The sequence below is a fragment of the Toxotes jaculatrix genome, chromosome 20 (assembly GCF_017976425.1).
Source record: "Toxotes jaculatrix isolate fToxJac2 chromosome 20, fToxJac2.pri, whole genome shotgun sequence".
Taxonomy (NCBI): domain Eukaryota; kingdom Metazoa; phylum Chordata; class Actinopteri; family Toxotidae; genus Toxotes; species Toxotes jaculatrix.
This window is the reverse complement of record NC_054413.1, coordinates 5,175,489-5,198,338: the sequence shown is the minus strand read 5'-3', so window position 1 is coordinate 5,198,338 and position 22,850 is coordinate 5,175,489. Positions and strand designations below refer to the sequence as shown.

General features: G+C 43.5%; 2 protein-coding genes across 2 annotated transcripts in view; both read right to left on the bottom strand.

Moving 5' to 3' along the window:
- Positions 1–10,729, bottom strand: part of tmem108 (transmembrane protein 108) — a 41,215-nt gene extending 30,486 nt beyond the window's left edge. The window contains exon 1 of the mRNA XM_041065792.1: positions 10,185–10,729. The gene's annotated coding sequence lies outside the window, so the exon portion shown is untranslated. The remainder of the gene's footprint in view (positions 1–10,184) is intronic.
- Positions 10,730–12,495: 1,766 nt separating this feature from the next.
- Positions 12,496–22,591, bottom strand: topbp1 (DNA topoisomerase II binding protein 1). The gene is made up of 28 exons (XM_041066321.1): positions 22,077–22,591; positions 21,746–21,839; positions 21,496–21,630; positions 21,242–21,385; positions 20,809–20,990; positions 20,387–20,580; positions 19,930–20,106; positions 19,625–19,791; positions 19,327–19,490; positions 18,875–19,119; positions 18,462–18,799; positions 18,180–18,352; positions 17,830–18,041; positions 17,354–17,670; positions 17,082–17,267; positions 16,849–16,964; positions 16,629–16,752; positions 15,922–16,080; positions 15,708–15,804; positions 15,391–15,592; positions 15,038–15,264; positions 14,717–14,859; positions 14,413–14,509; positions 13,719–13,882; positions 13,428–13,556; positions 13,209–13,298; positions 12,971–13,132; positions 12,496–12,718 (listed from the first exon to the last, which is right to left on the bottom strand). The coding sequence occupies exons 2-28, from the start codon at positions 21,830–21,832 to the stop codon at positions 12,590–12,592; spliced, it is 4,560 nt and encodes a 1,519-aa protein (XP_040922255.1). The 5' UTR covers positions 21,833–21,839; positions 22,077–22,591; the 3' UTR covers positions 12,496–12,589.
- Positions 22,592–22,850: the final 259 nt, after the last annotated feature.

Sequence of the window (22,850 nt, the reverse complement as noted above, 5' to 3'; positions counted from 1 at the left end):
AAGTGACCGAATCTGAACAACCGGGCATGTCTACAGACGAGAACAGGAACAAACTATCAAGCAGACAAGGACTGTTTATGAAGAAATATGTCTGAAAAAAGCAAAACTACCCTTCATACTGCTGATCAATTGAACTGACAGTCCAAAGTCCAAATAGATTATCTGTACAATGATATAAAACGGAGAAAAGATGCAAGTCTGGGAGGTAGAACCAGGAAATGTTTAATTCACTTTTCTCTTGAAACAATCAAACCCCTCAAGAAACATCTACCACCTTAGTTTCAAAGACACTGATTAAACATTGGCGTCGATGACTGAAACTGATACTGAGAAACGGCCAATCATTTCTTGTAGCGTACAAAAATAATCCGTAAAACTGGGCCACAGGGCTGATAATTGCCGTCGTGCTCACAGCATCAGGCTGAACCGCTGTGAGAAAAACAAACCAATTACTCTGATTCATTTTTGAAGTCTTCCTATGAAACTGAGGAGGATCTGAGCCCTGCTGATGTACATTCAGAAACCTCTGTTTCACAAACAAAACACTCCAGAGCGGGAGAACACAAGCTGTAACAGGCTTTTGTGTGTTTATGTGTGTGAGTAACTACACAATGATGTCGGTTAATTGCATTGAGCGTTGGTGTTGCATTGAGAAAATGTGATGCAAGAGGATCAGGATCAGGGTGTGAGCTCTTCTGAGGAGCTTTAACGTCAGTAAATAACATAGGTTCCCATACTGTGAGCGAAGTAGCCTCAAAGTCTGAGGAGCATGACGCACATATAAATTGCTTTAGCATGGATTACTGTCAAACATGCAACATCCATCAAATATCTCTTACAGATGCCTTTTGAGAAATAATGAAGCAATCAGTGCAACCACTCAGCACGCTAATTACCAACAGTAGCCTGGGACGCCCACCAGCAGCATCTCAGAGAATGTGTGTGTGTGTGTGTGTGTGTGTGCGCGCACATGTGTATCAGTGTTTAAAATGCTTTCCAGGAGAAAGATGTCTCACCAACAGACGTTTAATTACCAGAGGATGGAGAGCTTTGGTTTGCCTGTGCCATCACTCATGCCTGAATTAATGAATAGGTAAATAGCAGAGGAACAAGCCAGACTCAGCATGATCTGGATCAGATCTGTGACACCACACACACACACAAACCAGAGAGAGTCAGCAGCGTTTAATATTATGGATGAAGCGGTGGTTTAGCTCCATGGTAGGCTGGAGATGGAGCTCGGAGGAAGAGCTGGGCTTGTGGGTGATTTGTTTGGTGAGCTTCACGGTGTCTATGATTAAGTGATACTATACAGATGATGCATGATGATGTCCTCTTATTCTAATTTGCAAGAGGTAAAATAATGAACAACATGAGGAAAATGCTCACTGAATTTCATCAGCGAAATCCATGATGTTATCATAAATCTTGGTCTCCACTCATTGGGGGTAAATAATAATAATAACTTTAAAAATAAATAAATAAAAATGTTAACATCTAAAATGCTCTTCTTGTTGCTAACCAAGAAAGCCATTATGCTGTTGCGACATGCTAACGCACTGCAAATACAGCATTTTAAGTAACTGCTGTTGAATCACACACACTGAAGGTTAAGAATTAATAGTGAATCAAACTGTCTTATTACTTTACTAATTGTTTTAATGCCTTTGGTCTAACTTTGTTTAAAGATTCTCATCCTTTTCTGATTTAGAATCACGATCACTGTGTTGGTGGTTTTTCTTCTTCTTTTAATGTCTTTTACAGAGCCCAAGGTGATGTCTCCAAATTTCTAGTTTTGTGCAACCAACAGTGTAAAAACCTGAATTAATTTTTCAATGAACTGAATTCTCTGTTTGAGAAGCAGAAAATAAATTTTTCCAGGTAAATTAATTAAATCAAATACTAAAATAGTTGTCAGTTTTTTTTTTATTGGTCGAAACTAATCATTTCAGAAACAGACAGTGTTTAACCATAAAACCTGCCTGCTGCTAACACTTTTCCTCACAGTGATGTTGCATTCAGAGAGTATCCGGTCCTGGGTTTAAACCACCACTGGGCAAAGAGACAAAACCCACCAAGTGAAAAAAAAAACAAAAAACTGTGCCAGACAAAATGAATGTCAATGGCATTCCAGTGGCCTGTTTACGGCTATCGTAGTTAAATGTCAAATGGCTCGCCCCGCGGGGAGACAGAGCTGGCTGGGAGAGAATGTGCAGGTGTCTCTTCCTCCATCACTCTGCTGCCTCTCTCTTCTATGTGATATTGTGTTTGGGCATGGGACAATACAGCAGGATGAGGAGCAGGGTCTATTATTAGTGAAAGAGTGAAGAATGGAGTGAGTGCCCAGGGAAAAGCAGAGGAGCCGGGCCAAACCTCACTGACATTATTTTTAAGAGTTGCTGTGGTGACAGTTTCTGCAGGAGATTACTTCTGTACCGCAGACGACAAAGCTGTGTGTGCATTGCAATTTAAAGGACCATTCCAGTGGTTTTGCAAGTTGTAGCTCATTTACTACAAACCACTCATACGTCGCAGCTAACAATTTTCCTGTGGTTTTAATTTTAGATCTATTTTGTCCACAATACATCCAATTACATTATTGTCGTCAGGACCGGATTAATTTACTGGGGAATCTGGGCCAAAAATGTGCTGTGGTCCACTATTGACCCTCTTTGTTTCTCCCACTGTGTGCACATTGTATACGTATTATAAATAGTACACATTTATTGAGTTGGGAAATGCAGCATGTAAGGACAAACTAATTATGACATGATGAACCTAGAGCCTCCAATGAGGGCCTGGAGCAGCTTCCTACTTTGTTCATTTAATTTAATTTAAATTAATTGTTGTGAGGTAACAACAATATTTCACACTGACAAACTAGAATTGCTGCCTCGTGGATGTCTGCCTCCGCAAACCATTCAAGTCAGTTCACATCCATGTCTGTCTGGACTCATGTAGTAAAGACCGATTTTTCATTGTTACTTGCTGCGTCCATCTTCCCTGATTCAAATAACACACCCACGCACAAGGGAATCAGAGGTAATTATACCAGCATGTACTGGACACGATGCAGAGGCCAGTTATCCTGTATTTGATTACACTGTTGACTTTCATTTTCAGTCTTCTTTATTAAAACAGCCTGCAGTTCGTTTAGCTGCACAGCAAACAGATCAGTTTCTCTTCCACTGTTTCATTTCTGAGAGATAGCTGTTCAACTCATGCTCGCAGCCCTGAGGGGGTCGATACACGTGCCACTTCTAAAAGGAAGCTGGGACATGTATTTTTAATTTTGTATTATTATTAACCCACTTGCTGTTAGCGCCAGACAAAAACATGTCACCAAATCAGCCAGGACAGAAACCTTAAGGATTATAATGTTACGGGGCTAAAACTTGAAAAAATCTCTGCAACTGTATGTGTAAAGATTCCAGTAATTATTCCAGTAGCAGCAGACACATAAACTCTCATTACAGTGTTGAGAGGGAGTGAATAATCATTGCAGTTACTACAGCATGTTTGACATATCGTATACCACAGCAGGCTGCAGTGTTTTCACAGCACAAACAGCCTGCGCAGCAACCAGTGTGTCCAATTTATTTGCAGCTTCTGACAAACCCAAAACGTCAAGTCATCTCTTCTCCCCAAAGGACAGTCTCCTCTACGGGAAGGGAGGAAAAGGGTGAGTGTGTGTGTGTGTGAGTGTGTGTGTGTGTGTGTGTGGGGGGGGTCATTCCAGCAGCTTCAGCAGCAGTTTCATTTGGCTCGTGCTGCCTGCCTGTCGTTCACAGCCCTGCCATTCTCAGTACACATGAGATAATCTGGGCGTGAACATGGATCTTGTGGTTTTAGTGGTTCTGGGCCAGAACCAAGGGGACATATAAATGTGAAAGACACTGAAGGACACTTAAAAGGAGGACATATTTCCAAGTCTCTTGTTTGCTACAAAGCCAGACATCTGTCCAGTTGCTGTCCGTTCAGATTTTGTTGTTGCCATGTTGCTCCTTTTCGCTGCCAATCCTCTACTCACTTCAGCATCAGCGTCCTCCCTACACAATAACGCCACAGTCTCCATGGTGATGTAGCTGCCACAAACCACTGCCACCACTACCAGCACCACAAACACCATCACACACAAACAAACACACACACATACCAGACTACATCCCACAATGTTACTTTTAAAAGACCCTGCTCTTTGTATGGAGATTAATTTGTTGGGCTGACGCCTCGCTCCGTCTTATTCGGTATTAATGCCGTCTCAGATTACTAGACAGCTTTCCAGCCCCCTGGGACGAATCTCTTAGACTGGAAAGCGAGACAGAGGAGGAGAATGAGAGCAAAACCATTTAAAACTGCTCTTTAATTGCGAGTGACAAGCGATAGTTTTTTTTTTTTTTTTTTTGCCGAGTTCTCTCAGAGGTGGTTAATACAATGATTGCAATGAAATGTCAGCTCCCTTGACACCTTTGGCAAGGACGACATCAGAAACATACTGTATTACCTGGCTTCTGGTCTGCACAATGGCTGTCATGTAGCCTAATAGGTCCTTGGAAAAAAAACACCTTTCCTGTGCTTTTGTTATAAGCACAACTCTGTCGCAGTCTGACGAATCCTCCACCTTCAATCTCCTTTTTATTTCCTTTTACCTCATGTGACCTCGCTGAGGACTTGGCTCTTGCCTCGCTAAGCACTGTACATGACGGAACATCAGCCCTGCTGCTCTTCAACCCATCAATCAGAGTCTCCAGCAGCCATGAAATGAGCCATATGCGGCATGGGCACGGCAAAGAGAGAGAAAACAATGCTTTTATATACTCAAGAGCTTCGGATTTCCTTTCCTGGCTGCCTCACAGCTTAAACAAGGGTAGCATAAGTCACAAAATCAAATGCTGGCTTTGGCTTTTAGGTGATTAGAAATGCACAGGGTGTGTGTTTGTGTATTTGGAAAAGGAAACACTTCGACTTAAGGAGCAGAGTAAAGTCGAGATGACCAAGCTTTAAAGACAAGATAGGGGAGTTGTTCTCCCCGTCACCTCAATCCTCCACAACAATTAGCTGCTGACAGTGACATAGGAGCCCAATAATAAGCTCTATCATGGGGAGAGGACTCTTCAGTCCCCAGCATATGGTGCCACTTTAATCTGCAGCCTCTATGAGACGAGTCTGGCTGGTAGACGAGGTTTGATTTTAACTGGCTGCATGTTCAAAAGCTTCAAGACAACTTCAAAATAAATTACATAAATACAATATACTGTGTGTATTCAAAACATAGGACTGGTAAGTGTTCACAAATTCTAAATGACGGGATCTTTATGCTTTCATTGTTAGGGTTAGGGTTAGGGAAGTTCAGTGCTGATACAAAAAAATATCCAGATTGAAGGAGTTGCCAAGGAAACCAGAGACTAGAGGCTTGCTCTTCTTTCTTGATTTGATAGACTAGCACTTTTCTGGGTGAGAGGGTGGTGATTTACTTCCTTGTTAGCCAGGGTCACGACTTACCATCCATTAGAGGCTCTGAGTAATCCTCATAGGTGAGCCCACACCTCAAACCTCCTAATCATCAGGCTGACACCTGCTAGTATTGTCCCCCTCCATCACATGACCCCCATAGTCCTGCCCCCAGGCTGGGTTTGCAGGGGTAACATGCAGCTCAGGGGGACCACTTCTCCTCCCACCAGACCTTCTCATAATCCTATTAGACCCAGTCATCTGCACAGCATTAAAAAAAATGTGCTGATTGATCCTAAAACACCAAACCCTGTGCGTCCTGAGGCTGCCAACAGAGGAGACCTTATTTCTCCCATTTCACTTTTCATATGTAGATACTACACAACTCTCATACCACAAAAATTATTATTATTATTATTTTTTTTTAAACATTTCTTGTGTGAAAAGACAATTGGATTGAAGGGGCTCTCTGGAGTTAACAACACAAACAAAATCTCTTCAAACAAAGAGGAGGGGGAAAATACCTGTTGAAAAACTAGTAACTGTCAAGCTCAAATGTCTTGCCTGGGAAAAAAATAACTGTTTCACAGAATGAGAGGATGAGGACCAAACTTAAGCCCAGCCTTATGACTTCCTCATACCAAAAGCACCAGAGAATTTTTAAGCTTTTGCACATCAGAGCGTTTACGAAAAAAACAAAACTTTAAATATATCCACATATTTTAGTTGATTTATTACCTGATTAGAAAACATTACTGCAAAAGACGATTATATATATATATTCTTTATTTTACCTCAAAGGTCTGTAGACTTGTGTGTGAGCTATGTAACCCTTCAAACACTGAACAATCCAGTGGGAATTATAGTGAGGTACTAAGGGATCATCCTGTAGTTTGACATAATCAGGTTAAATATTCAACCACAAAGCGTCTCTTTGTTATATTTGGAGCTGAAACACATACTGTTTTCTTATGAACAAATCTTCATTCTACAAGTCTGTAGGGTAAAATAGACTAAGAAGCCACAGCGATGCTAGCGGTTCTGCAAAGTTGTACTTGGTCACAGTGGTTTCATGCCAATCCATCCAAGGTTTTAGCCTATACAACACCACAAATGTGAACCTTTCAGCAGCGCTAAAGGAAAAGTCAGGGGATCATCAACTTGTAAACATGAATATCTCTGCAGTGTTTCACTCCAATCTATCCAACAGCTGTCAAGATATTTCAGGACCAAAGTGGTGGACTGATCAAACGATCACCAGCTCTACTGTCCCTGGAGCCAAGCCGCTACACTGGCTGAAAATAACATTTTGCCGTGGTTGGGAAATGCTCAGAATACATGGCTATCAAGAAATGTTCAAACCAACTACAGCAGAGTGAAACCCATGGTAAAAGCTCCATTATTTTGCTGTAGACTGAATCTGTGGAAAACTACAGACTCCAGCTTTCACTGAAAATCTCTGTTTTTTTTTCTATTCAAAGCTGAAAACAAGCCTTTGAATGGATTTTAACTCTCTGGGGATCTGCTGCAAGTTTTCCTCAACATGCTGTATTAGCTCTATCAAATAGTCCTAAAAATCTGTAAAGCAGCACTCAAAAATCACCTTACATAACACATTTACCACGGCTTTTCACTGCAGTGGGACTTACTGGGGCCTTTTTGCCCCTTGGGTCCCTCTTGGCACGGAGAGTGACCATCAGTGGGTGGAGGTGCAGATTGGAGTGGCATGGCTGCAGCTGAGGAATGTGAGGAATTCCCCTTGTAAACACCTCATGCTTGGACGGTCACCACACTCTTATCTCCCCGTGCCCATCGCCCCCTTTAATCACCATAATGGTTAGTTATTCATTACCAATGCCCCCTCCTCCTTCCTCTATCCCCCTTTCCTGTGACCTCTGCTCAGCTGGGGCAGGTGAGGTTGGTGCCGCCTCCAAGGACTCAAGTGTTTTGTTTACCTGAGGCACCACATGGCATATTATTCACTCTAATACCCCCCAGTGGGCAAACAGAGCCTCCACTGATACTACTGTATATACAGAATAATGGCGTTCAAATGTCAACACCATTTTTTTTTTTGAAGCCAAGCACAGCTAGCTCAGGCTCCTTCTTGTCCTATGGGAAACACTCTTTAGCTGATATGATCAAAAGTGGCAGAGAGAGGAAAAAATGTATTTTTCTTCTTGGTTGAATAGAGCGGCTTTCACTTGCTTTTCAGCGAGGCACCTCCCCCTGTGGTTCCTGTGTATGCGCCCCCCTCTCGGCTTAAATGAAAGTCATTTCGAACGCAGCTGAGGGCCTTCGTTAATACTACGTGGCATTTAGAAAACACAGGAAAAGAAACACAGGCGCAAGCTGGCTTTCGCTTAGGTGAAATCCTGTTTTGGCCACTTGCTGTTTTGTCAGGGTGCGAAGTCCACATACTGTGTAGCATGAGGGGTCCATGGGGGCTACATTCCTACTCACGTACCACTCTCTACCAGTCATGATAGACGCTTATGTACAAAGATGAAACCTGCTCACACTGTCGCGGCCACATTCCCCGAAACTTTCCCATCAGCTCAGACTTTCTGCCCCAAGAGTCAGAAACCAGATTTTCCCTCTTCCTGGAACTTGCCTGATAAGTTTGTTCAAGGGAGGTCTGTCGCTCTGGATGGGAAAGCTGATATTTTCCGAGTGTTTCTCTTTGTTAATGTAGACTTTTCCGGACTCTGCTGATAAGAAAGCAGCTGCGGAGGTTGCTCTACCGCTGTCCTCTGAAAATTCTTCCTAATGTTGACAGTAGATATCACACCAAATAGGAAGGTGTTGAAATGACTGACAGGCTCTTTGCCCTCCATCTCACTGACCTGGCAGGATTTATCAGTGATAAACTGTGGTGAAAATCCTGTCCCCTTTGTATCATTCATTCAGTCTTAACTTCGAGAGGTGCCATGAAGTTTTTGGGAGGTTTTTCTTTACCAAGGGACGGCTGCCAGATCCTGTACAGACTGTGAAACCCTCTGGGACAAAGTTGTGACATGGGTAGTAAAGCAACAAGCAGTTGCAGCACTCTATAAAATGTCCAAGGGAAAGTCTCCAGATTGCTTGATGGATTGCTGTGAAATTTTGTACAGATATTAATGGTCCCCAGAGGATGTGCCCGACAAACTTTGGTGATTCCCTGACCTTTCCTCGGGGCCATCATAGGATCAAAGTTTTTAATTTGTCGAATACTTTGGTTTAAGACCAGTTACCTGCAAAACTATTGAAATTCCCATCAGCCTAAATTATTTTTGATAATATACTATAACTTGATTTGACATATGGTTGACCTCAAACTATGTCCATAAAACAAAAATCAATCCATAAAAATGTTGCTGTACAACAAAAGATTTGGAATTATTGATGTCAACAAGCAAACATTTTCACTTAACTGCAACGTGAAAAAGAAGCCATGGCACAAATCATCTTTATGTACCGAGTTATTTTCAGTAAATAATGACAGAATTGTCAGCATTGCATCGTCTCTGGATGTACGACTGCTCCCTGAGCATCGTGCACAAAGCATAAATGTCCTCATTAGCGTTAAGTGCTTTGCTCATATGTTCCCTAATACCCATTCATGGTATCACAGCATGTCAGCTCGCCCCGAGGAAGCTGTCAGCTACAGATGTCAATACCCTCACTGACCCCGCTCCCTCCCCCCACCATGGCACACATGGCAGTGGGGGATTGTCCCCCCCAGAACAAAGGAGTGGGGGGTTTCTGTGGAGAACATGCAACCAAACATTCCTGTCACAATGGGGAGAGTGGCCGGCAGGTTCAATTAGTACACACTTTAAACTGTGGCTCTATACGAACACACTGTGCTTGAAAACAAAGCTGGAGCTCCCCTTGTGAATGGGGTATTTGGTGATGCTAGTTTGCTCCTGGTGGTCTGAGGTTTTAAGAGAGTTTCTCCTATTATCTGCATTGTTTCTGCCATCTTGCCTGAGACATAAACCACTTGAGGCGTTCTTTGGGCAGAGATCTTCAAGTTGAAAGATTGATGGCTTTCCCTCTCTGTCTTCAAAAACTTTAAAGTTTTTTTTTTTTTGCTTTTTCTTTAGAGGTAAAGGAGTCTACCGCTGCTGTAAATAAACTGGGACAACAGCCAGCAACTGCAAGAAATCTTTACCATTAATCTCCCTAAGAATAAAGTGTCACCCGAAGCCTAATGAAACAGTTCAGAGAACATTTTCCTAACATCCCCTGATGCTCAGAGGGAAGCTGAGACCAGCTGAGACCATGTTGAATACCAGATGCACAAAACATGATCAGAAGAGTTCATCAAACTAAAAACGGATTTATTCCTTAACTCCTTTCCAATGAAATCGTGACTTTCCAGGAATCTTCCAGAGAACTGACCAGCAGCAGCTCAACTTCTGCTGAAGGCATTTCCCCGTCCTGATATCAAAATCCATACCGTCAAATACAGTCATGATGCTCTGAGCCGATGAGAGTATGAACTCGGATGTGTTGCAGTGTTAGTTGAATGCAGCACTGACAGTGATTTGATGCTTTTGTCTGTGACAGTCGCTGCTACCGATGACTGCCTGGAAACCTTCAGCCAGGATTTCAACAGATCGGGAAATAATGCAGGAAATAATGAATACGCAGAGGTGCTGTAAGCTCAGCCGATAAAACACAGCAGAGACACACAGGAGAGGGTGAGCTGTCCAATGTAAAGTGGAGAAATAAACTGATATACTTACCTATTACACAAGGTGCGCCGTAACGTCGGGTACTTGGCGTATCCGAGAGAAATGCAACCCCAAAGCCGCTGTGTCACACTTCACTCCATCCGGGCGCACATGTTGCCAGTCCCCGCCGAGAAATGTCACAATCATGAGCTGCAACGAGAAGCCGGTGAAGCCTCAGCAGAGGACTGCAGGAGGGGACTGTTACCGTGGGTCTCCGCGCTCCCTGGGAAGCGACACAGCGTGTCCAGGCTCTGGATGGAGATGCGCAGGGCGCCACCCTTTGCTGGACCTCTGAGTCTCACCTTTCCTCTCTCAGCCTCGACACCGTAAATATCGGGACACGAAGCGAACACTCCGCCTCAAGGCAGCGCGATCCGCGGCCACTGCCGATGAAAGCGCGATCGCTCGTTTATGCGCGGTGCGCAATTAAGAGGCGCGCAGGACGCCGCGGTGCCACCCACTAAAGGAGGTTTTCTGTGGTGAGCGTACGGGCAGGGAATTTTAATGAGGACTGCTGCAGAGTTTCCTCCCCGGGCGCCGTGTCTGTGCTGAAATCCACTGTCCCGACAGAAGCAACCTTAAAGTTACCTCACAGGAGAGGAGCGGAGCGAGAAACGAGGCCTCAATGAAACGCAGCTCCTGGCCACCTGCCAGTCAGAAAAGCGGGAAATTAGCCCACCTCCGTGAGACACCTGTTGATCGACAACAGTTCAGACATCCGGACTCGGTGGACAAACTAAAGCCAACCATGCACTGAGACCTGTGATTGATGCTTCACTTCTACAAAACCAGTGTCTGTCTCTCATGGTTTACTGCTGCAGAAACGCAGGGCTTACATTACAGCTGCAGGATTTTTTTTTTTTTATAGACAAGCGTTTTAGAGAAACATCGGACACAAAACATTTATGTGAAATGGTTATATGATTAATCAGTGATGTTTTAAAGCATGAAAAATATTCCCTTTAGTTTTTCGAATCCCAGAATGTGCTGGCTTGTTTTATTTCATTGTTGATTAAAATGATTTTTTATTAACTTTTTAAGTCTTTATCAGGCATGATTTGGGTCATGTTACACTATTTTTTTCATAATTAATTGATGCATGAATATAAAAACTAATCACTGATGTCAAAAAAAGATAGATGCAGTCCTGAATTACCTCCAGACATTGGCTCAAGATAGTGTAGCCCAGTGCTTGGTATATTAATTCTTGTGCCACAAGGCTTCTGAGTCATACTTCGTGACGGTTGGTGAATATAATAAATAGGAAGACTGTGCTTGCAATTATTACTTTTTGTGAGCATCGGTTGGAGACAATAATAGAAGACACGTGATGTGATAAATGTTTTGCCTCTTCAGTCTTTAAATTGTTGATCTAAATTCGCAGGTGAAACAGCTCACAACTTACTGCAATAAGCAGTGTGTGACCAGGTGTCAAACACTGCCTTATTTTTATGTGCTGTTAATCCAAGAGGTTGGTTCTTTTTGTGCAAACCTCCACACCTGACCTTACGCTACTCCCTACTTTGTTGGAGGCCCCTGGAGTCTGAGTCATGTTTCTCCTGTCAGCACAGCTCTTCCTCCTCTAATCCCACACCTCTCAAACAGCAGCTCAACCCTGAACCTGTCAGCTGGTCCATCTATTCTGAGGTTAAACCACTTATCCGCCCATATGGGAGGGAAAGGGGGGCCTCTAACCTCGGCTGGCACCCTGGTATGAAACAGCACATTGCTGCACCAAAGGCCTGAACCAACACCGGGTAAACAAAATCTGGTGTTTACAGTACGGGGAGATCAACAGCCGACTCAAGAGGCACGTAATCGCTGGGTGGGGAAGAGCGTGTTTGTTTGACCCAGGTTTAAGAGACTTTAAATGAATTTCCTCAGACATTTCAGCTGCTGGATTACTTCATGTTACTAAATGAACAAGAGAGCATCACTGCAAACACAGGAGCTTCTGTTATTGAAAACTAATGAATGGAGGTGAATTTTATTCTGAAAAACAATAAAAACGATCACTTTTAAAGAGTGAACTGCAGGAAGTCAACCCTAAGCTTTTAATAAAATTATTAATAGTACCTACCAACCCTACATTTTCAAAAATAAAAAAATAAAATCACTCTTTGATTCTGTTGCAGAAATCATGTGCAACACAGGTCTGAGTCACACGGTGATGATCTACTGCCCTCTACAGGTCCAAAAATAGCATCGCGCCCAATTACAAAACGTGACTCAACATTTTTTGCAGACACTTTGTTGAGTCATCCACCACAGCTACAGCCTCACAGTGCAGGCAGCAGCAACTGCAGTAAAAAGACTGACAAAACCAGTGCTACATTTATTTTATTTGGAAATTAAAAGAAAAAAAAAATCTAATTTACAAATCCTTTTCACAGAGATGGCTATTTGAGAGTTACGTTTCAGTTCAGACGGCTCTTTTTCAGCCTTGAAGTGTCGGTTGCTGCTTTGCGTTTACGTGACGGAGTACCTGGAGCTTCTTCAGAGGGAGCTTCAGTCAGGTAGTACAGCTCGATGGATGGAGTTGGCTCCTGGAAAAAGGAAAAAAAAAAAGGGCAGCCCATTTCTAAGCATTTAATCTAGTTTTGAGACTGACCTAATCATACGGAGGGATCGAACTTCCTTCAAGATAAAGTCATTTGAAATTCTTGAGATATAAACTGTCCTTATCAGTTATGGTTGAAGTGAAGCAACATCTTGTTGCAGTTGCACAAACATTACAAAGAAAAAAAAAATAATATTAGGTCAAACCAGTGATAATCTGTATGAAGAGCTCTGTTAACCTGCATTAGGTAGTCTGCGATATACTCTGGCTTCAAGCACGTCACTCCTTGGGAGGTAGCCTCTGACACGTCGACTCTGAAGTCTCCGGGCTTCAGCCGACTGAAGTCTGCAAACAGGTGAGTGGCCTCTTTGTATAAGGACGGAGAGGGACTGGGCAGCACCTGGAGAGGGATTAACAGTGAGAACCTGGGCTTCAGAATTTTTTGGATTTGGGACGACAACTACAGAAACGCCAACCTTTGCTCCACCAGACTGCAGCAACCGCCGGAAGCCCGATTCTCTGCTCTGGTCGATGTTCAGCATGACCGTCCATCCACTGAAGGCACCCTGAGAAATACAAGGGCTCATTTAGGGGGAAAAATGTTTCATATCTATTTAAATGCTCATGAAGTGAAAACACAACATCAGTGACATTAACGGAGAATGAGCCCTGTAGTGTTAACAGTTTAAAAGTACCCCTTGTTCAGAGCGTCCCTGCAGGACTTTCCTCCAGCGCATGGCAGCCAACGCCAGTCTCCTCTGCTGGGAGGTGATGGAGGGCAACGCATCCAGGATGGAGCTACTGCCCCACTCATACTCATCCTCCTGGAACAAAAACACAGATGAATATATGAATATAAATATATTTCAATATCTCTAACACATGTTTATGTTTTTTAAAGTGATTTTTATGGATCACTGCAAATACGTTGTGTTAGCAGTTGTTTGATAGAAGCACTAAAACATCCAGGGTCTTCAAATTCTGACCTGGATGAAGCGGCCTACAGATCGGCAGGCCTCCAGATACGAGCGGTGCAGGATCCATTTGCCAGCCGCCATTGCTGCCAAGTACTTCTCGTTGCGCAGTGGAGTCCCTACGATGATGTGGGAGCAGCTGGGGTCAAAAGACTGCTTGTCGAGGACTACACCACCTAATATACCGAACAGAAAGAGAGACAGAAAGTGAAAACAAAACTATGCATGATATATATATCGTGCTTTGAGCTATAGCTACAAAGCTGCTAATAAATGGTGAGAAACTGCAACATAAATGTGAAGTTATGTGTCAGATTCCCCAAATAGCTGTATGACCACGTCATCCATGTCCTTAAGCAAGACACTCATCTCCACCTGCTGAGTCACTGTAAGCTGCTCTGAGAGAACACTTTGACCTTTCATGGTAGAATTACATAAAAACTGATCTGTCTCTATTTTTGTGATGTTTCTAATATTTGTAAATAATGCATTTTGGCAGAATAGATTATTAGAGGATTCAATAATGATTCAACTCGTCATGAGCAGTGAAAAACTCACTCATCTGATGATGCTGAGCTTCTGCTGGAGGAAATATTCCCAGACCCCAGAGGCAGATCCTCCTTTTTAAGTCATGGAGGATTAGCTCCTCTGACTTCAGGCCTGTGATCTGTTGCCTGTTAGAGCGCTAATTAGGTGGGAGACTCACCAAGCTCCTCTGTGAGGTGACTGTAGTCAATGCGTTCCTGAGGGCTGAGGGAGGATAGCTGAAATCTGGGTGGCTGCTTTTCTTCCTCTTGCTTCTCCTGAGAGAAAGAAACAGCTTTAGCACCAGTAGCTCGACTGAAGGAGTGCAGGTACAGGGAGGATATTACAAATGATGCACTGTACAAATCCTGTCCATTGCATTTTGAGTAGAAAAAGCTGAAAAACTGAAACTGAAATCCTTGTTGAAAGTTAATTTGTTTCAAGACAATACTGACACACTTGTTCATGTTAATATGAATCTTTACCTGTGGCTCTGGTGCTACTGGGGGGTTGGCGAGGGGGAAGGCGATGCTGGGGGCTTTAGGAGTGAGGATGTCATTTGCCGGCTCTTTTGATGGAGGGGTCGTGACCTTCTGGCCCATATGCTGGTCAATGACATCACAGGCAGCTGGGAGAGGACCGATTACAGTGAAGGTTCAGTAGTTAGAACTGAAGCCACGTTTCTCCATTGTATTACATTTATGGTGAAATTACTCTCATCTGATACAAGTAAATAAACAAACCTAGTATAAGTTACAAGAAGGTTCTTGGAAATTGTGATTTACAACTGGCTCCTGATCTCTTACCCAACTCCACCAGCTCAGAGTCTGTCATGGAGTCCCTGAACTGGCCGTTTTCTGCAGTGAGGGGAGGTGGAGGTGCGAGGGGCTCCGAATGCTGTGAGGGACTACCGGGCCACTGGAAGTTGTCAGCCAGCTTGGCTCTCTCCTCCCTGGCTGTAGGGTCATCCCAGACTATCTGTTCACTCTGGGATGGCTCTGTGTTTATGTCCATGGCTGCTTCTCTGGAAACCCTGGAATCAGGACAGACCAGTGGCTGTTACAGCAGAGTAAAGTCTTAACATGCACAGGAGATGGATGCTGGACTAAGATGTTTGCTTTACTGCTTTCACTGAAACATCCCAACATGGCTTCCTTACCTCAGAGCTTCTAGAGTACGTCTGCTCCCACTACGTGCGACTCGGCTCCCATCAGGCGTGTGGGGCCTCGAGTCGGCACCTCCTGACCCCATCCTAGTGAGTCTGACCGAGGTACGCCTCCCTGTGGTCAACTTGGTGGCTGACATGATCTCCTGGAGCTGTCTTTGCAGGTTCTCTCTCATTTCCAGAGTCTCTGAAATGTCTGGAAAAAGATAATGAACATGTTTCTGTTTTCTTAAAGAAAACAGAAACTATTGCCTTCATCATGTAGCTGCGAAAGCTTTGGAATTAAATGAAAGCTGGAGGAAAACACTCACCGCTCCTTTCTGTAGTATCATTCATCTCTTCTTGATCTACACTTCCATCACTTACACGACGTGGGGTTGTAGCTTCTTCTGTGGCATTGTGTTCAGACTGAAAGACAAATAAACAGTTAATTAAATGGGAAACGGGTAATTAATTAAAATTATTGACCACCGAGAAACACTGAGAAATTCACAGACAAACACACAGGCACATTATCACACCCACTTTGTTGTCCTTTGTCTCCCTGATGTCTCTGAGTTGTGTTCGTGTTAAAGGTGGAGACTTCTGAGAGCTGTTGGGCACCTGGCTCAGGTTCAGGCTCATCTTGGGGTTGTAGGTGAAAGGATACAGAGACTCTGGGACATGCCTCTGCTCATCAGCACACTGCACAAAAACAGCAATGTGTTCATTGTTAGTGCGAGCAGCACACAATCTGTACACTAATTTATTAGAGCGTTCGCAAAAATGAATTCAGTAAAACAACTGAGGGGAAACATAGCTGAAACTCCCATCTGTCTCCCAAATTAGCATATCAAAGCTGTTGATGGGATAATAATTATTTGCCCCAAGTGAGCTGTGCTAAGTGAATACTGACAGGAAACATGAGGCAGAAAACTGAACCTATCACCATGAAAATGAGATCCCGAATAAAATCAAGTATATCTTCATAATATTTTATATACCTTCTTAAAGACATCATTTCTTTTTTCTTTTCACACATAATATCGAGAGCGTAGAGGGATAGCTTTCAGCCTCCTCTATTCCTTTATTTGGAATAAATGGTTAAAGAGAATGGATGGACATTTACACATTTAAAAGATAAATTACTAAATCAAATAAATCAAAAAGGACTGCTGTTGATCACATTGTAATTTTCACATAAATATGAGGATTACTTTGGTTCTGTTTATATTTACTAGTGAGAAACGTACAGCCTGCAGCCAGTGCTGGGAGACCACGTGTAGTCCTCTCTCCTTCACTCCTTTGTATTCCCGGGTGTTGTCCCCCACACGGCCCTGGTAGATGTAGTGTGTCACTGTGTCGTCACAAGCCCACCTAAAAACAAGTCGATGAGGAGATGTGTGTGCACTATTTGCATCTTTATTCACTGAAACAAGAATTTCAGGAGTTTGGAAAGTTTCAGGTGAATACCTGAAGTCGGCTCCAAGCGAGGCAGCGATGGCATTTAGTTCGCTCTGCATTTTGCTCAGCTTCTTCCCCACACAGATCACAACACCAGTCAGGGGACCAGCTTCTTTCTCTGGAGCCTTAAATACAAAATTGGTACTAAAATTAGCATGAATTGTACAGAATAAATTCCTTTCCTGTATTGTGTACTAGTTAGAGTCTATGTACTATATATTTTTTTTGACTGTCTGGCTTACCTCCTTCTCAGTTGTCTTGGTAAGCTGGGGGCTAGCTGAGACTGCTTGCATATCTGAGACTTTACTGCGGGTGCTATTAGCCAGAGCCACCTTCAGGTTCCTGTTGATGACATCCGTCAGTGGCGTCTCCACCCTCTCTCCTGGCTCGGATCTCCCACCTGGCGTCTCCAAAGCTCCTAGTGCATCCTAAATATAAGAAACGGTACATGAATTATCTATTAAATATTGGTGCACATAATTCTAGCACTCTTTTGCCTTCAGTCGGTTCTGACCTTGACATTAAAGGAGGGTCTGAAGAGCTGGTCTCTGCTGAGGAAACGAGAGGGAGTGTCCAGCTGCAGGGATGGCTCCTTTTGAAGTCGGTTCCTTCTGCCACCCTCCTGGTTTTGTTTGGGAGTGCTGATGTCTTCTTTGGGCTTCATCTCGTCCAAAACAGAGCGGAACACTTTGCTCTGAAAACGACCTAAATCCAGCGGGGTAACTGCCTTACCGCTCTGGAGACCCAACAAGGGGATCTCTGGAGATGAACGAGCTGGAGGAGGCATGGTTGGCTTCTGGGAACCACCAACAAAGCTCTCTTCGTCCCTCTCTGTGGAGAAGGAAAACAGTAATAATAATTCACAAAGCACAGGAACCAATCAACACTGGGCTTATAATCAGACACAAAATTAAATTCAGTGGAGAATCTCACAAAAAAAAAAAATCACGTTTTAACCAATTACACAAAGCTTCCAAAATCATTTCTCACCTGGTGAAGGTGGCAGGTCAACTAGAAACCGCTCTTCCTCTGCCCTCTGGCCGGTCCGAGCAGACTTTAGTATCCAGTGCATGGTGACAGCAGGAAGCCCCCATTTCTTGGCTGCCTGGTACTTTGTGCCTTCGGGGCTCTGCAACACCAGATGAGTGCTGGCCAGCATGCCTTTCTTCTGGTTGGCCAGGCGCACAAAGTAATCCTGAACGCTGCAGGTGTGAGAGAGGAAAATATGCAGGTTTGGAAAAGGTAGTTCATGCAGCAAAGAGAGTGAATAACATTAAACAATGTTTATTCCATGTAGATTTTAAAAAAAGTGCTTTTATGTGTGGTGAAGATAGTCATACTTGGCTCCAAGATGCTTGGCCAGCTCCACCAAAGACTCTCTCTCTGCTCCAGTAAACTGGCTGACGGAGAGAACACAATCCTTGAGAGGTAAACGTCCATCCATCACAGGAACAGGGGTGAACAAAGGATGGGAGGACAGCTGCAGAACACACTCCCTCTCTACACACATAGCCTGAAAAAAAAAGGACATCTTCAAATGTCTTTCTTTGTCCAACCAACAGTCCAAAACTCAAAGATACTCAATTTCAAATAATATAATAAAGAGAAAAGAGTGAACTTACCAGCCAGGTATCAGTGACCACCTCGTCCACTGTGGCTTCCACTGAGCAGCCCAACAGCGGCACCACGGCATAGTCAGCCACAACCCGCGTATGACCCATCAGCAACCTGCCTCCATGTTCGGTCACCAGCAGAGACAGCTGGGCTTCGGCCTCAGTGCCAAAGCCCACAAGAAGAAAACGTTTCCTGACAAAGAGGCCTGCCTCGCTGTCCTCCTGCAGGGTTGAATCTGACTCTGGTCCTCTGGTCTGGCTTGGTGCCCAGGGTTCGGGCTGAGGCTCTGCAACTGTACTGATGGACTTCCTGCTGTTGCTCTCTGTTGCTGCTGGGGGAATGTCAACTGCAAAATAATAGCCCAACAACATGTAATCATCAGGCTTCAGATAATAACATTAAAAAAATAACAGATACACACCTATTGTTGGGTCATCATCCATGTACTGTGATAGCAGATCCTCCTCTGCTCTCTTTTGCCTGAGAGCACTAGGACTGGCAACAGGGGGACTAACTGAGGGCCGGGACGTGGGAGCATGACGGGCAGACACGGATACAGAAGGCAGAGCAGGGGGCAGACAGTCGGGGTGGAGGTAGCCAGATTCTGGAAGTAAACTGCCTTTGGTGAAACTGTCCAGAAGCCACTGTACTGTTACTACATGGGGCCTGGGAAGAAACACATGACATTGCATATATTATTATATTATTATTCATAATACATTTTTTAGCCTAACACATTCTCTATGTTTCAAGACCTTGGGATTCAGAACATTTCATAGTTGTGCCACCTGAAAAGGTGAGAACAAGCCATATCCTTAACTGAAGAAACAATAAATATTATGAAGAGTTATTAGAAATCTCTGTATTCCAGACCTATGATTCACTTTGGAGATAAAGTTCTTGAGGTCCTGATCCAGCTCTCCCATGACCACATGTGTGAGTTCCTCACTGGGCTGGTTGAAACGCAGACCTCCTGCGGTATTCACAAGACGCCGCAGCTTCTCCAGTTTCTTCCCTGGCAGGCCACATAGATACAGCTGCACAACATTTAACATGTGAAACAAAGCCTCAGATGTGTCTTTCACATTACCAGTCAAGAAATTACCACATTAGAATTTGTGTGTAGGAATTTTCACTCAATCTTAACAGGAACATTTAACCTAAATCTTACCTTACAGCCATCTAGTATATCATCAGCTGGACAGATGGTGAGGTCCAGGCTATCTATAGGGTCTGGAGCCTCCAGGCGGCTGATGGTGCCATTGGTGAGGGCTGTGTCATTTATTGTCATGCTAGCGTTGACAGAGATGTGGCTCAAGCCCAACAGAGATGGACCCTCTTGAGTTGAAAAATAAAGAAAGAAAGAATTCTTCCTTACAATATGTTATAGGTCTAATACTGAAAATCAGAAATTGTATCATAACATTATCAAATGTGGCAAACAACAAACAAGTGCCCCATCCATCTATGACTCACCCTCCTTCTTGCTGGTGCCAGTAGGGGTAGAAGTGTGCGGTCGAGTGCTCTTTGATGCGTTGCGCTCCACAGTGTACCTGCTCTCGTCTTGACAAAAGCCCTTCTCTATGCTGTCAAAGAGCCAGTGCAGAGACACGCAATACACATTCCACTTCCGAGCACACTCGTACTTCTGACCTGCAACCAAATACAAAGGTTCAGAATCGAACTGATATTCATGAGGACTCAAGAATACAGCTAGAAGGATTTTTTTTGTGGATAGTGTGATGAGTTAATATTTGCCTAGATGTATTATGACTTTACGATCAGCTGAAAATGTATTTTTTAATTCAGCAAAAGCTGAAGAATGGAATATCAATCGATGCAAACTAAAATTAAACTCTTATCACAAACTGAGTCCTCGCCCGATTTTATTTGGATAAAATTGGCCAATGTGCTTAAACCACTGGTGACTTACCTGTTGGTTCACTAACAATGAGGTGTGTGCACTCATTCATTTTGAGCTGACCGGTATAGTTGGCTCCATGCTGTTCACAGAGCCGCTGCACCTCTTTACGCTCTGTGCTAGAGAGGCCTGTCACACAGACAGTGCAGCCACGCAGCACAGGGCACAGATAGTCCTCAATGGGTAGATCTGTGTACCTGAAAAGACTAAAGGGGGCAGAAAGAAGACATTTTTCATATTATTCACAACCATACTATTAATTTCACAACTAGAACTACTATTTGTTTGTTAATGTTATGTTTATCTATGTACACAATATATGAATAAACATAATGGATTCCCTAACAAATAAAAACCTGCTATGATGCAACCAGGTTCGCAAACCCTGTCTTGCAGATATAAGAAAGATCCAGTAAGTGTAAACGAGAGTGTACCTGTCCTGAGATTTCTCCCAGCAGGCTTTGACCCAAGTGGGCAGTAGGATGGGTTTACCCAGGCTGGCAGTGACCAGGTATTTCTTGCTGCCCACCTCTCCTGCTATCAGGTGAGTGACAGCCACATTTAAATCAAGATACACCCGTCCACCCATGAGCTGCACCAGATCCATCACCTCTGCCTGTAAAGGGAGCCAGACATTCAGGCAGACATAAACATGTAGGACGTTTTAAAGGACACTGTACTGACTTCCTAACTCATAAAGCATGGAGAAAAGTCAGGGTGCACTACATTACAATATGTACTTGGTAATAATGCTGATAACTGATAAATGTCGATCACTGACATCCTCACTGGCGTTTGGCATTTATGCAACTGCAGATTTCAAAAGAGCAACAATCTACAGCGTTGTGTGTGCCGCAGTGAACTAACCCGTGCTGCTTTATCCAGGCTGGTGCAGGAAATAGTGACGTCAGCCATGGCCATGTTATAGACAGGCTTCTCTGCTTTGGGGACACAACGCTGATGCTGCAGGCAGAACAATACCACCAATGGACTCACAACTCGGCAGCCAAGCTACATGACAATTAGCAGAGAGAGAGAGAAAGCCAACAATTAATCTCCAGGTTAGATTTTCACTAGTTCCTGTGAAATTCTGGAGCTAAATTTCGATGTAAGAGCTAGACCTTCTTGCAGTGCAGAAAGGCTGGAGTGCTGAAGCTGCTGAAAACAAACAGAGACTTGTCCTTCTGGTCCATCTGTAAAACTGCATCCTCATCGATGGTTTTCAAGTACTTCTCAGACTGCAGCTCCAAAATGGCCTGTATACACGCAATACAAATATTATCATCAGCTGTAGACAAAGAGACAGTAAGTCAGTGGCAAAACATGTAAACATAAACAGTGAGTTTGAGCCAGATGATGGGCGGACATTACCTCATAAGCCTTGACGGCATACTCTGTTTTTTGTCCTTTACTTTCCACAAACTTCACAATGAAGCCTTCCTTGTCTCCGTTGGGCATTGTCTACCTGTATAAAGAGGAGTGAAAAGATTTAAGATGTATAATAATAGCATTGGCTGGCCTTAGCAGTAGCCTCCGTATGATCGCTAACAGAGATTGTACTATAAATCTTTCGCAAAGCTGCATTTTACATTTTGGCAAGTAAATATGATACTGTCTGTTGACTGAGACAATATTAATCAGGTACAAATTAACGTTAAAACTGTCTTTTACGTTAATATTAGCTAAACTGGTGGCTACTTACCTCCTCTTGATGGACTCAGACTGCCAATAAATGTAAAGTCTGTACTCTGACAGTTGACTCTAGCTAGTCATGGGGAATCAGCTTAACGTTAATGTGGCTTGTCATCTAGAAACTCGTCGAAATATAACAGTTTAAGTAAGGCTGCTGTCAGTTTTTAACAGAGCCGGCGCTAACTTCCTCGCAAAGAACCGTGTAACCGGTTACCTAACATTCAAACAAGCAGGTAAAACTTAGCGTTAATGCTAAAAAAATGCTTCAAAAAACATTAGTATTCACGTTGTTATAAACGAACGGCCACCGGTCTCCACTTCTTTGACGAACTTTATAACCATTCTGCAATAATTTAATGACAATATATTGAAGAAATTGAAATGCACTCTTTGTTGATGTTATTCGCGCCTTTTGCGTAATTTCCGGTGTTCCCTGCTAACCCGACCGTAAGGAGTCGGAGTCTAGGGTAAAAAAGATCCGCAGCAGAAAACCAAACATTCCGCTTCGCAATGTTACTGTGAAAATGCTCTAGAATTAAAGTAATACAAGTATACAGTTATGTAATTTTCCGTATAAGTCTGTCGATGAGTAACGGAGAAAAATTATATACAGACAGCATTAATGTCCTCTGTACTGAGCAATAGGCGGAAAGTACGGTGGCCGAGAAAGGCCACGCAAATGCAAACGTCGCAACACTTATGCAAAAGCCACACAAACGCAAAGGCCGCAACGCAAATGAAACCACAATATACAACACAAGTGTAGTCCTGTCTGTAGCATTCA